This window comes from Embiotoca jacksoni, unplaced genomic scaffold (assembly GCF_022577435.1).
Source record: "Embiotoca jacksoni isolate LCO1_2020_lvr unplaced genomic scaffold, fEmbJac1.0.p SCAF_4, whole genome shotgun sequence".
Classification (NCBI taxonomy): domain Eukaryota; kingdom Metazoa; phylum Chordata; class Actinopteri; family Embiotocidae; genus Embiotoca; species Embiotoca jacksoni.
In genome coordinates this window covers 21,244,586-21,258,992 of record NW_027185392.1, presented here as the reverse complement: position 1 = coordinate 21,258,992, position 14,407 = coordinate 21,244,586, and the positions used below count along the sequence as shown (strand labels likewise).

General features: G+C 42.7%; 6 protein-coding genes across 6 annotated transcripts; 3 read left to right on the top strand and 3 right to left on the bottom strand.

The window, feature by feature from the left end:
• Nucleotides 1–1,296: 1,296 nt before the first annotated feature.
• Nucleotides 1,297–1,695, top strand: LOC138209138 (histone H4). Its single transcript, XM_069167519.1, has one exon. It carries the CDS (start codon nt 1,339–1,341, stop codon nt 1,648–1,650), a length of 312 nt encoding a protein of 103 aa, XP_069023620.1. The 5' UTR covers nt 1,297–1,338; the 3' UTR covers nt 1,651–1,695.
• A 1,532-nt stretch (nt 1,696–3,227) lies between these two features.
• Nucleotides 3,228–3,964, top strand: LOC138208959 (histone H2B 1/2). The gene has a single exon (XM_069167221.1). The coding sequence runs from the start codon at nt 3,240–3,242 to the stop codon at nt 3,612–3,614; it is 375 nt and encodes a 124-aa protein (XP_069023322.1). The 5' UTR covers nt 3,228–3,239; the 3' UTR covers nt 3,615–3,964.
• A 716-nt stretch (nt 3,965–4,680) lies between these two features.
• On the top strand, nt 4,681–5,091 carry LOC138209175 (histone H3). Its single transcript, XM_069167570.1, has one exon. The coding sequence runs from the start codon at nt 4,681–4,683 to the stop codon at nt 5,089–5,091; it is 411 nt and encodes a 136-aa protein (XP_069023671.1).
• A 3,932-nt stretch (nt 5,092–9,023) lies between these two features.
• Nucleotides 9,024–9,421, bottom strand: LOC138209005 (histone H2B 1/2-like). Its single transcript, XM_069167307.1, has one exon. It carries the CDS (start codon nt 9,410–9,412, stop codon nt 9,038–9,040), a length of 375 nt encoding a protein of 124 aa, XP_069023408.1. The 5' UTR covers nt 9,413–9,421; the 3' UTR covers nt 9,024–9,037.
• A 1,087-nt stretch (nt 9,422–10,508) lies between these two features.
• Nucleotides 10,509–10,908, bottom strand: LOC138209121 (histone H4). The gene has a single exon (XM_069167497.1). It carries the CDS (start codon nt 10,863–10,865, stop codon nt 10,554–10,556), a length of 312 nt encoding a protein of 103 aa, XP_069023598.1. The 5' UTR covers nt 10,866–10,908; the 3' UTR covers nt 10,509–10,553.
• A 933-nt stretch (nt 10,909–11,841) lies between these two features.
• Nucleotides 11,842–12,513, bottom strand: LOC138208905 (histone H2B 1/2-like). Its single transcript, XM_069167126.1, has one exon. The coding sequence runs from the start codon at nt 12,495–12,497 to the stop codon at nt 12,123–12,125; it is 375 nt and encodes a 124-aa protein (XP_069023227.1). The 5' UTR covers nt 12,498–12,513; the 3' UTR covers nt 11,842–12,122.
• Nucleotides 12,514–14,407: the final 1,894 nt, after the last annotated feature.

Genomic DNA, 14,407 nt, shown 5'->3' with positions numbered 1-14,407 from the left:
GGACGGCGCAGGTCTTCAGGACCCCGGGGCTGATGCCGTCAGGCCCTGCAGCCTTGAGCTGGTGGAGTCTCTCCAGCTGTCTCCTAACCTGGCTAGTTGTCACAGAGAGGGGGGAGGGGGTCATGGCGTCGATGGTGGAAGAGCCCTTTGGAGTTGAGGGCTCTATGCAGTTCACCAGGGGGGGGGAGCAGAGGTGTTTGGGAGGTGTAAGGTGTGGAGGAGACAGATGAGGGCGGTGAACTAAACCTGTTGAAGAAACAGTTTAGCTCATTGGCCCTCTCCAGGTTCCCCCTGGTTGTTCCTCTCCAGGTTCCCCCTGGTTGTCTCTCTCTCCCCTTGAACCCAGTAATCTCCTTCATACTGGTCCACACCTCCCTCACGTTGTTCTGTTGGAGTTTGGCCTCCAGCTTCCTCCTGTAGGAGTCCTTGCACTCCCTGAGCTTCTCCTTCAGGTGGCGCTGCACTCTCCTGAGCTCCTCCCTGTCCCCAGACCTGAAGGCTGCTTTCTTCTTATTAAGAAGCACCTTCAGGTCACTGGTGATCCACAGCTTGTTAGGTTAGGTTAGGTAGTTACTTTATTAATCCCCGAGGGGAATTTTTTTCACTAAAACAGCATACAGGAAGCAATAGATAATAATAGAATAATAGAAAAGCAATACAATAGCAGTAAAACAGCAGTAAAAATATAAAATGCACAGTATATACAGTATATACAGTACAGTATATATCTATATATATTATATACAATATAATATATTGTTGTTGGGGAAGCAGTGTACAGTCCAGGATGGTACGGTGGAGTGTTCACAGAATTTGATGTATTCTGTGATACAGTCCACCATGCTGCGTTTGTTGTCCTCAAATAAATAAATAAATAAAGAGAAGTATACATTGTCAGCAGACATGAATACATGTGGCAGCACATTATTGATTGTTGTTGTCTGACTTGTAAACAAAGGTCCTCCCAGTCGGCTCCACAGAGCTCAGCAGCATCATCACAGGTTCAGCACCCTGGACAGAGACAGCAGCTCTGTTGGTGTCCGGTCAGACAGAACAAGAGGACATGAAGCTGCTTTCATTATCTCCACACTTTCAGATATTCCTCAGACACTTTACAGAAGCTTCAATTAAAGCTCTTCACTGAGTCCTGCTTTGCCTGCATTACTGCTTTCGACCAGCTGGTGGCGGTGACGTACCGAAGTTCTTCATCGACCTCCATGAAGAAGCAGAGAAGAAGAAGAGGCCCGCCTCTGTCTCCTACCACGTCCTCAGACAAGAGCTAAATGTGCGGCGCTTCTGTCTCTGGTATCGTCTGTTGTAAACTCTTACGCAGTGAAGATGAGCGGCAGAGGAAAAGGAGGAAAAGGACTCGGCAAAGGAGGCGCCAAGCGGCACCGGAAAGTTCTCCGTGATAACATCCAGGGAATCACCAAGCCCGCCATCCGCCGTCTGGCTCGCCGCGGCGGAGTGAAGCGTATCTCCGGTCTGATCTACGAGGAGACCCGCGGTGTGCTGAAGGTGTTCCTGGAGAACGTGATCCGGGACGCCGTCACCTACACCGAGCACGCCAAGAGGAAGACGGTGACCGCCATGGATGTGGTTTATGCTCTGAAGAGGCAGGGACGCACCCTGTACGGCTTCGGGGGTTAAACAGCCTTCAAGACCCAAAACAAAGGCCCTTTTCAGGGCCACTCATCTACTCCGTGAGGAGCTGGTTTCTATATGAACGTCAAACAAACCAGATTAGATGTCTTCTGTTTCTTATTAGCTGCATGTGGCCCAGTTTATATAAATATAACATTAGAAACCTGATGTGAAAAAAATAAACTACTAATCTAAATTTCATGAAGTGTTTCATAAACTGCTGCTGCCTTAATCTCTCCTTTTGAAGGACAGTACAGTCAGTGACTAAATACACAATAACTATATACACATTAGGGGATAATAAATAAATACATAATGATGGGGCTTTTGCAGTATTATGTGTCCTAATAATAATAAACAAAGCAGGTTTGGCTACTACCTCTGTACTCATAATCTGGGATTACAGAACTGTAATGGAAGTTCTCATTATATTCTGTGATACACATATTCTCTGTTTGCCAACACATGAAGTTGCTCTGAAGAGCCTGGGTGGCTTCGGGGTTAAACAGACTTCATGCCACAAAACAAAGGCACTTTTCAGGGAAACACATCTTCTGGATGAGGAGCTGATTTACATACGAACATGAAACGACTCAGATCATTTCTAATTATTTTCTATTAATTGCTACAAACTATCAGTTTAATGTGGGTCAGAAATAAACTTGTAAATCTATAATTACATGTCCTTAAAATATAATTGACCTTTGCATGGATGTAACGTTATAAACCTGATGTGAAAAACGATTAAACTAATAATCTCTAATCTAAACTTCATTTCATGAAGAGCTTCATAAACAGTGCTGCTGCCTTAATCTCTCATTTTGAATGTCAGTACAGAGTCAGTGACTGAAGACACAATAACTATATGAGCACTTGGAAATAATAACAACAGGGCTTTTGCAGCATTACGTGTGTTCGGGCCCTAATAATAATAAACCACGAAGGTTTGGCTGCTACGTCTGTACTCATAATCTGGAGTTACAGAACCAATATTCTACATGAACATACATTGAGCCACCATGAGACTGGGTCACTGGACGACATCGTTGTATGTTGGACCTACTTCTGTGTGATGGAAACTAAATTGCACACTTGGTAGATTATTTCAACAATGTGTATCTACAGAAAACAAACCAGTTGTTCATAATTAAGGATTCATGACCGGCAAACAACGACTCAGACATCTGGCAGTCGACTCAGAGATCTTATTAGTTTCTGTAGAAAGTAGATGGAAACAAACATCCTGTGAACTTAATGCAGCCAGAAGATGAGTTGAAACTGTGTTGTGATTCTGCTGAAAACCAGATTAGAGCCAGTTTAGAGAAATCGTCCAGTTTATTTTCATCCTGTTGGTTCTGCTCACTTTAATTTTTAATCTTTATTTGTCTGCTGAGAACAAACTGGATCACCATCCGCGCCAATTTTAACAGGCAGGTTTCAGCGGCAACAAGCACGAGCCTCCCCCTTCAACACAGTGAGCAGCTCAACCAATCACAGGAGGGGGAGTTCACAGCCTCATTTGCATGGAGCCTCTATTAATACCAGGTTTCGCCAGACAGTAGTTCATTCGTTGCTGTTAGTACCGAGAAAACAAGATGCCTGAACCCGCCAAGTCTGCACCCAAGAAGGGCTCCAAGAAAGCCGTGACCAAGACCGCCGGAAAGACCGGCAAGAAGAGGCGAAAGACCAGGAAGGAGAGCTACGCCATCTACGTGTACAAGGTGATGAAGCAGGTCCACCCGGACACCGGCATCTCCTCCAAGGCCATGGGCATCATGAACTCCTTCGTGAACGACATCTTCGAGCGCATCGCCGGTGAGGCCTCTCGTCTGGCTCACTACAACAAGCGCTCCACCATCACTTCCAGGGAGATCCAGACCGCCGTGCGCCTCCTGCTGCCCGGTGAGCTGGCCAAGCACGCCGTGTCCGAGGGCACCAAGGCCGTCACCAAGTACACCAGCTCCAAGTAAACACGTCTGACCGTTAACAACCCAAAGGCTCTTTTAAGAGCCACACACTTCATCTCAAAGAAGCAAATCCTCCATCTTTTTCTACATGTATTTATATTAGATGATCAAATGCTTTCATGTCTCTGTTGTTGCTTATTGTCAAGTTATAATCTACCTGTAGTGATTGTAGCTTTAATGTCAGAAAGCAGGAAGGTTTATGATGATTTGAACAATGTTCAAGGAGGAAACATTTGAACAGCTGCACTTTAATACGATTTTATTGCACCTTTTATTGAACTGTTTCCATCCAGCTCCACTTAGTGACGTTTTGATTTGTTTTCCTCTAGTTTCATTATGAGCATATTTTATTGCTTAGCCCTGTACATGCTGCTGATCTCTCTATCTTCACCTCCACTGAACACAAATAAAGGTTGGATGTTATGATAATGGTGAAAAGTATTTTTCAGAATTATATATAACGATGTTTCAAATCCATTTTGTAGACACGTGATCATCACAATGTGTCTGGAAGTTCAGGAAAAAAAACATCCGAGTTTATGCTTTTAAAAGCTGGGTTTTGATCATATTTTAGGTTTATAATCAATTTTTTTTTTTTTTAAATATTTGGTCAGTATTAATTCATTACTTTTAGAAAGTACATGTTCTGCCTGGGCAAAGAAATGAGGATTATAGTTTATCCAATACCAAAAGAGTATGTACAGTCTGTTATTTTTGTGGTAATTTAAACTAATTGCCACAAAAATAACGATTTATTTTTACTTATTTATATTTTACACTTAATCAGTGCGTCACACAGATGGGGATCATCTGTCACTGCAGGTAAATTGTAACGGCCCGCCCTCTGGCTCTCTGCTTTAGCGGACATTTTGAAAGGACTTTGCTCCAATAAGCAGCGCAGATTCAGGCGGGACCCGCAGCTCAAGGCGGTGCTGAGCTCCAGGAGGAGCCGCTCACCAATCAGGAGCCGGAGGTTTGAATCCGCGTCACCGTGTCGCAGCCGCCACACAGTTTAAGAGCAGCGTGTCTCCTGTTTGGTTCACATACCTCCTGTTCAGAGAGAGAAATCATGGCCAGAACCAAGCAGACCGCTCGTAAATCCACCGGAGGCAAAGCTCCCAGGAAGCAGCTGGCCACCAAGGCCGCCCGTAAGAGCGCCCCGGCCACCGGCGGCGTGAAGAAGCCTCACCGTTACAGGCCCGGTACCGTGGCTCTGAGAGAGATCCGCCGCTACCAGAAGTCCACCGAGCTGCTGATCCGGAAGCTGCCCTTCCAGCGCCTGGTGAGAGAGATCGCTCAGGACTTCAAGACCGATCTGCGCTTCCAGAGCTCCGCCGTCATGGCGCTGCAGGAGGCCAGCGAGGCCTACCTGGTCGGCCTGTTCGAGGACACCAACCTGTGCGCCATCCACGCCAAGAGGGTCACCATCATGCCCAAAGACATCCAGCTGGCCCGCCGCATCCGCGGAGAGAGAGCTTAATCTGCTCCTCAAACTAACGGCTCTTTTCAGAGCCACCTCACCCTACTGAAGAACTAATTCCTCTTTTCTGTCGGGCACGTTTCTATTTGCAGGTAAATGATCGTTCAACCCCAGATTGTTACACTGAACCCCGGAGAATGTTTGTGGTTGCGGGCACACGGACCTCCATTCATTATAAACAGAAATGTCTACATTTTAGAGTCCGCGGGAGCTGCTGCTTTTATTTTAATTGTATTTCCTACACTAGATTCATTAAGCAGTGGCATCAAACAGCAGCATGATCTATATGTGCGTCTTCAAACCGAGAGCTGCTGTGTGCATTTACGCACGTGGAACAACAATAATTACAGATATGTCGCACCGTTGTTTCCCTCCGCTCCCCAGAAATATATATATATATATATATATATATATATATATATATATATATATATATTGTCACAAGCAACCTCCGTTGGTTTCATCCCGAAATCATCAGCATTTCCCAAACATGTTTTTATTTTGTACATCGAGTCACTCGCTGCTGGTTTCTGATGTCCAATTTCTCAAACATGTCATGAACTCAATATTTCCTTTACTGATGTGTGTTGTAGCTCATGTGTTGCAGTTACAGAGTTTATCCACAAGAGAGCGCTGCTGTCTAAACTTTGGATTCTCTTCAGTTCCTGTTACGTTATTTTGTCAAAATGATCCAGTCATAATCTACATCTGCTGTCATGTTACATCTTATTTATTCTTTCTAATTCTTTCTAATATAATTTTTAGATCATTGGAATTTGCAGATCGTTTCAAGGCTTTATTGAACTGATGCTAAACAAATAACCTTTGATTCAAATATACATTATTAAATAAGTATTTTGACAATAAAATTCAGAGCTCTTTTGTGTTAACATGTTTCATGGGCATTTATACAACCCACACCACCTTTTAAGGGATCATTTAAAGTCACAAACATATATATTTCTCAACAGTAAATGTAACATCACAAATGAAACGATGTCACAGAAATATGTGAAATGAGCATCACCTCTATTACAACCTCACACGTCACATAATACATGTCATGTAATGTGGTGAGAGGTTAATTCCAAATATTTCTGTCCGGGTTATTTAAGACAGCCCCTGTTGTTTGCCATGTGTAGTAACTCACTCTGAATACTTGCGGGTATCTGGGAAACAATAAGAGTAACAACCATCTCGTGAGTGTAACATGAACCGACATGGATCAACAGAAACTGGTGCAGTAGCATAAGTTAGTGTTAACATGCTACGTGTGAGTGAAGAGCAGTGGCTCATCAACAGTACTATAAAAAGGTTAATTGGCTGAAAACTACTCAATGAAATGATAAGAACAAACAATATACACAGCAAAGCATCAACACATGAGTATGTTGAATAAAACGACTTCTTCTAAAGTCTGTGATTGTCATCATCTGCACATAATGAACTTATCTTACCCAACGATGAGTCTTTAAAATGCAAAGTGCTTCATTCTACTCGTGTCTTTTCTCTGCACTAGTTTTTTTTCCCACCAAATGTGTGCAGCATGTGCTCCTTTTTTTTTTTGCATCAAATCTGTTAAGAGTTGCAGTCGAGTATTTTTTGAACAGATTCAACAACAGGACCTTCCACAGCACCGGTGATCGATGTTGGTGCTCGGCTTGTAGAAACAGAGAGGAGGACGTGGAGAGGAAAAGAGATGATGTCACCAGATCATCCTGATAAGGATTTGATTTACTCTGTAAATGGATTTGTGATGAATGATACTTCCTTTTGTGATTCCTGCCACATCTGGTAAAAACTGATTGACAACAGGTGATCCTACTCTTCCTTGTTCGGCTTTAAAAGGAGCAGCTAGAGGAAGGGTTGCTCTGTCTTGTTGCTGATCGCATCATTGCTCAGGAGGTTCTGATCAAGTCTAACAGGAGGTCACGTTGCCCTCTGCAGCACTACAAATGAAGGGAACATTGTGTGAGTGTGTGATCACAATTGTTTGGTCACTGGAACTCGTGGCTCAAAGTTTCATTCTGTAAATGTTCTCAACCATAGTTTTCCATTCATGTTAATGAGTGTGTAAGTGTGCCTCTTGTTATAGGAACAACGAACGTGATGTCGGCTGTTTGGTGAAGGTAAATGCAATATGGCCGCCCACTTGGTCATTTCCCACCAACTATTTTGAGTTGTTAATATTATGTTTCTTTGCCCTATTTGGAGGAGCTCTGTTGACCCAGGACTTTGGACTATCACCCCAACAACTAAAAGGAAACGAATGTATCGCAACACAAATGAAAACTGGAAAACATCTGGTGAGCAGCTCCAGCAGGAGGAAGTAGATGATTGAGTCCAGGTGTGTAGCAGGTGGATGGTAGGAGTCATCTAGAGAGGGAGGAGCTCTGCACCAACCAGACAGACAGACGGCATGAACAGACAGACTGACGGGATACACAAGGAAAAAAAAGGGAACGGGAAATAAAAGTGATCAGGGAATCCAGAAACGAGCAGATCCTGACAGTTTTACCTGCGTCTGCGTACACTATACATCCGTAATCAATGGTACATCTGATTAATGCCCGGTTCATGTTTAATAATGACAGTTTATCAGCTCCCCGGCCATAAACACAAACACTCCTCGAGATTTAAAGCTTTCTTTTGTGTTCTTTTCATCAAACCATAAACCTAAATATTAGAATTCTGACAGTCTCTAGATTTTGTCCATAAAAGAGTAAATATGTGAATAACATATAACATGATTTTACAACTGAAAGCCCAAGAGAGATAGCTCTTAAAGGGCTAATACGTTTCATGAGAGTGGATCAGAAAATAACCCTTTTCCTCCTTAAAGGGGAGCAACTTGGTGAATTAATGATTTACTATTTACACATTTACTGTTTTCAGTTTAAATCAAAAGGAAAAATAACTATCACATGCAGTTTAAATAATAAACCTAGTTGTTATTTTTTTCATGGCTCTTATTTTGTTTCTAATACTGACTAAATATGAAATACTTATAGATTTATAAGTACTTATAAACCTAAAATCAGATCAAAACCCAGCTTATTAATGCATTAACTCAGATGCTGTCAGGTTTTTTCTGAACTTCCACACATTGTGTTTGAAACATTGTGATATTGATGAAAAAAAACATCTGAAATTGAAAACTAACATGAAAAATCAGGAGTGTGAATAATTACTAATTTCATGAGGAAAGTGTGTCTTCCACAACACTTATTCTTAATTTATTAATATGGAGAACTCCATGAGGGCTTCATTTAAATCCTATCAGGCTTTGTACTGATTTAGATCTGATCATGTACCACTGGGTGTAGAAGCATGTTTTAAAGACCATTCATTAATCAAAGCGGTGTTCACACTTTAGTAGAAGACAATGATCCACGTGTAATATGTTCTTCCATTAAGAAAGGTTTAATTACATATCTAGAAATAAGTTCAATGCCTTAAATTTGCTCCTTCCTCTTTGAAAAGTCAACAATGTATAAAAGTTTAAAGTCTTGCAGACATGACTTTCATATCAAAACGCATTCTTCCTCCCCATAAATGCCTATAATGAAAGTTGTAGAGGATAACATTTATAATATCTTTTTTTCCCAAAAGGTTCAATACAATCTAATGAAAGAGGGTGCAGCTGTGCAAATAGCAACACATGTTTTTTTCTTGAACATTGGTGGATCAGAACACTTTTGATTGCGGACATTACATCAGTGCAGGTACTGATTGTAACTTTTCAGAATAAGCTGCAATAAGTTTTCCTCATCTTAGAAAAATCACTTGAAAATGATTCATAAGTAATACTACATCCAAGAGTCTTAAAGTCAAACTAAAATCCAGGATTTATAACCAAAAATGAGTTTCGGATAGTTTGTTCTCTCAGATGAAGTGTGTGGCTCTTAAAAGAGCCTTTGGATTGATGCTCGAGTTCCAGATGTGTTTACTTGGAGCTGGTGTACTTGGTGACGGCCTTGGTGCCCTCGGACACGGCGTGCTTGGCCAGCTCACCGGGCAGCAGGAGGCGCACGGCGGTCTGGATCTCCCTGGAAGTGATGGTGGAGCGCTTGTTGTAGTGAGTCAGACGAGAGGCCTCACCGGCGATGCGCTCGAAGATGTCGTTCACGAAGGAGTTCATGATGCCCATGGCCTTGGAGGAGATGCCGGTGTCCGGGTGGACCTGCTTCAGCACCTTGTACACGTAGATGGCGTAGCTCTCCTTCCTGGTCTTTCGCCTCTTCTTGCCGGTCTTTCCGGCGGTCTTGGTCACGGCTTTCTTGGAGCCCTTCTTGGGTGCAGACTTGGCGGGTTCAGGCATCTTGTTTTCTCGGTACTAACAGCAACGATTGAACTACTGTCTGGAGAAACCTGGTCTTAATAGAGGCTCCATGCAAATTAGACTGTGAGCTCCCCCTCCTGTGATTGGTTGAACTGCTCACTGTGTTGAAGGAGGGGTTTGGGGGGTTCATGCATGAATCAACATAAAAACTCTCCTTTGCTCCCCATCAAACATTCAGATACTAAGAGCATTTATCAAAGTTCACTAACGAGACTCAACTCTGCTGTTAGTGATGTGATTCAGTCGGAGACAAACAGGACTGGAATAAATGGACTTCAGTGTTCAGCACATCACTGTACAGATGTTACATAAAACAATGGTGTTTTCCTTGTTCTACAAATTACTGCAAAAGTTTATTCTTTCAGGCCCCATAAATTAAGACTGATCCTGCCAGTAGTGTCACATCTGGAAGTCTAATGTAGAAAACAAAGCAGTCAAACCTTCTTTTTGTTCCTGTAAAATCCTGAATAATGACTATAAAGTACATGTTGTGTGGCTAAACTGGACAGAAAAGTGCTGTTAAGCGTCCCTATTATATTTAATGTATTATAGATACACACAATTATTATTTATTATCTCCTAATACTTATACACTTAGTGTCTTCAGTCACTAACTTTGGAAAGGGATGAGATGAGAAAGTATAAAAAATAATGATCAAAATGTAATAAATTTAATTATAGAGTAATGTTTTAATTATGAAGGAGAGAGAACAGATTTTGAATATTATTTGTGTTAAAAATGTAATTATACTGTAAATGAGAGGTTTGTTTAATGAAGCACTTCAAAGTTTCTTCTTTTATTGTTCATCCTGCACCAGATCAGAGGAAAGTCTCTCAACCCTGAAGAGAAGAATCATCTCTAAACTACACCAGATAAATCTGTTCCAGTAAAATGTGTTGAAATGTAACCTAATTAGAGATGAACACTTATTTCTGGCAAACATCTTTTTATTGTTTGGTAGGTTTATTACACCGAACTGTAAATGATTAGAGGAAAATAAAAATGCACATTTGGTCATTCACAGATAAAACACGGATTCAAGTCTGAACGGAAACCAGCTCCTCACGGAGTAGATGAGTGGCCCTGAAAAGGGCCTTTGTTTTGGGTCTTGAAGGCTGTTTAACCCCCGAAGCCGTACAGGGTGCGTCCCTGCCTCTTCAGAGCATAAACCACATCCATGGCGGTCACCGTCTTCCTCTTGGCGTGCTCGGTGTAGGTGACGGCGTCCCGGATCACGTTCTCCAGGAACACCTTCAGCACACCGCGGGTCTCCTCGTAGATCAGACCGGAGATACGCTTCACTCCGCCGCGGCGAGCCAGACGGCGGATGGCGGGCTTGGTGATTCCCTGGATGTTATCACGGAGGACTTTCCGGTGCCGCTTGGCGCCTCCTTTGCCGAGTCCTTTTCCTCCTTTTCCTCTGCCGCTCATCTTCACTGCGTAAGAGTTTACAACAGACGATACCAGAGACAGAAGCGCCGCACATTTAGCTCTTGTCTGAGGACGTGGTAGGAGACAGAGGCGGGCCTCTTCTTCTTCTCTGCTTCTTCATGGAGGTCGATGAAGAACTTCGGTACGTCACCGCCACCAGCTGGTCGAAAGCAGTAATGCAGGCAAAGCAGGACTCAGTGAAGAGCTTTAATTGAAGCTTCTGTAAAGTGTCTGAGGAATATCTGAAAGTGTGGAGATAATGAAAGCAGCTTCATGTCCTCTTGTTCTGTCTGACCGGACACCAACAGAGCTGCTGTCTCTGTCCAGGGTGCTGAACCTGTGATGATGCTGCTGAGCTCTGTGGAGCCGACTGGGAGGACCTTTGTTTACAAGTCAGACAACAACAATCAATAATGTGCTGCCACATGTATTCATGTCTGCTGACAATGTATACTTCTCTTTATTTATTTATTTATTTGAGGGCAACAAAAGCAGCATCAGTGTTTAATCACATGACACAGACGAGGTACCAGTCAGTTTATACCTTCCCTGAGGAGGACAGAGGGAGAAACTCCATTACTGGCCATTGATTGTTTTGTCCTCTGCTTCTTGTACATCTATTAATGGACTCGTGTTCCTCTGAACACTCTGATCTTATGCGGATGTATTTCCTGGGATACTTTGGTATGGGATGGGATGATGTCAGTGAGCTGGGGAAGTTGCATTTAAGGATTGATTTGTTTAATTTGGCCACAATTTTCAACCCAGTGGGATCATCTGGTTGATGCATCATGGTCAGTTCAGTAACAAGAACAGTAAACAGGTTGGAGCTGCACAAAAGCCCAGTTGAGTTTCTGACTGGATAACGCCTTAATCCCAAACATTGTCTGATGTGTGCAGCATCATCGAGTCATCTATTTTGGAAGAATTGAAATTAAAAAAAAAAAAAAAATAGAATTCACAACAGGGATTGAAGTATTTTTTTTTTATTTAGGGTTTTCATTACAAGTCATATTTCACAAAATCTCTGCAGATTATAGTAGTTTGCCTCATACCAGTTATCGAGGCAGTTTATGGTGCAAATAATTACCACCGCAGAAATAATTATAGTGTGCAATTCCTTTTCCACTATTTATAAACTACTGGATTTCAACAGATTATATAATTGACATCTCAAACAGTTCCGGATAGTTTGGTCACTCAGATTTAGTGGGTGGCTCTTAAAAGAGCCTTTGGGTTGTTAACGGTCAGACGTGTTTACTTGGAGCTAGTGTACTTGGTGACGGCCTTGGTGCCCTCGGACACGGCGTGCTTGGCCAGCTCACCGGGCAGCAGGAGGCGCACGGCGGTCTGGATCTCCCTGGAAGTGATGGTGGAGCGCTTGTTGTAGTGAGCCAGACGAGAGGCCTCACCGGCGATGCGCTCGAAGATGTCGTTCACGAAGGAGTTCATGATGCCCATGGCCTTGGAGGAGATGCCGGTGTCCGGGTGGACCTGCTTCATCACCTTGTACACGTAGATGGCGTAGCTCTCCTTCCTGGTCTTTCGCCTCTTCTTGCCGGTCTTTCCGGCGGTCTTGGCGACGGCTTTCTTGGAGCCCTTCTTGGGTGCTGACTTGGCGGGTTCAGGCATCTTGTTTTCTCGGTACTAACAGCAACGAATGAACTACTGTCTGGCGAAACCTGGTATTAATAGAGGCTCCATGCAAATTAGACTGTGAGCTCCCCCTCCTGTGATTGGTTGAGCTGCTCACTGTGTTGAAGGGGGAGGATCGTGCTTGTTTCCGCAGAAACCTGCCTGTTAAAATTGGCGCGGATGGTGATCCAGTTTGTTCTCAGCAGACAGGGTGCTGACCTGCTGCTGAGTTCTGTAGAGTGGGAGGATATTTGTTTACAACAACAATTAACAATGTTTTGCCTCATTTATACCACTTTGGAAGAAATAAGGTTCATATTAAACCTTTCTTTTACTGTCCATGTATGTGGCACATCTCTTACAGATGTAGAGTTTGCATATTCACTTAACATTTTCTTATTTGTTCCCATCTTTTTGATTATAACAAGTACATTTTTTTCCCATTTAAAGTAATGTATCAGCACAGTTGTGTGACAAAAGCAGACACATATCCGTATTCCTCTCTTCCCCTTAATGTTGCATATCGGTTTTATTGGTTGAAACCTGACAATGACTATTCTATAAATTATTTAATAGGTTGCTTTGCTTATATTAATAGAGGTTCTTAGGAAATTATCTCAGTCTCAGTGAATATAAAACTTTGGGTTTTTTTGGTGCTCTGTCTCTCTCCCTTACCGGAAGTGTCTCTTTATAGTATTTCATTATCTATGAAAGCGTCCTGTACATCTCAGTTAAAATACCTGTCTTATATTCAACTCTTCTTTTAAATTAGACCTGCTGCTTAAATCTGTTGTTCATGCCATTTTTCATCTCAGCTTAGAGTTTTAACTAAGGTCAAACATTTATGGGGTTTATGCTTTAAGTACTTCTAGACTTCTTCGTAATGAGTCAAACACTCATATCCTGTTTGCGGTTGGTTCAGAAGGATTCACTTGGATGACCGTCCCTTCTTAGACCCCCAGCAAGCTGGGTTTGATATTCTGGAAAGGAAGCTGGGGTCCCTGAAATGTTTTATCCACCTGCTGTTGGTCTCGGTTGACACCAGCCTCAGGAGGCGGGCAGGTGTCCTGCAACAGCATTTCAAATGTTTGTTCTGTCCAGCAAGTAAAACACAACACCAAAGTAAAGACAGGTGAGAGTCTTGGCTGGATCCAGATCTCAGTGGGGATAAAAAAAAAAAGAAAAAAAAAGTATTTTCCACACAGCCTTGAAACAAAGTCTAAGACTTATTCTCCAGCAACGTGCATTAACTGACTCGGAGCAGCCCATCTATAGTGACTGGCTGGTTGCAGAGTGACTGCAGGTGGGGCAGATTGAGGAACTGGTAACAGGTGAGGTGGGCGTGGCAGGCCGGAGACACGGGAACCTCAGGGTGGTCAAGGGAGTGATATGAGGAACAAACCGAAGGGCAGAAGCCAAGCGGTAACCAACAGGGACGTCACCAATTGTTTTTTTTTGTAAACTGCCATTCTGAATCCTCGAGTTCAGATTTCTCTATTTTGGAGCCAGTAGTGACGACATTTGGATGAGCTGGAGAGGAGCGAGCGGTGGATCTCACTCGATCTGATAGCAAACCTGACGACACTTCACTCACCCACATATAGAGGAAACCTGATTGCACTACAGGCCTGTCAATCAAATAGACATGCAGCTAAATGTACCACTTTTTGAGGCCTAATAATTAAATAATGATGGGATTACTTCCTGAGAAGGGACTTTATGACACGATTCTCAGTTGTGGAAAAAATTAATTGACTTTGCATTTTTATTTTCAGGGTAACTTCACTGCCTTCACACGTAAGATCATTTCTTGGTCATTATTGGTTCCAGCCATTTATGACATATCTTTTTTTTTTTTTTTTCAGAATAATGTAGGCTATACAAATCTTCCATCATTTGTTTTGAAA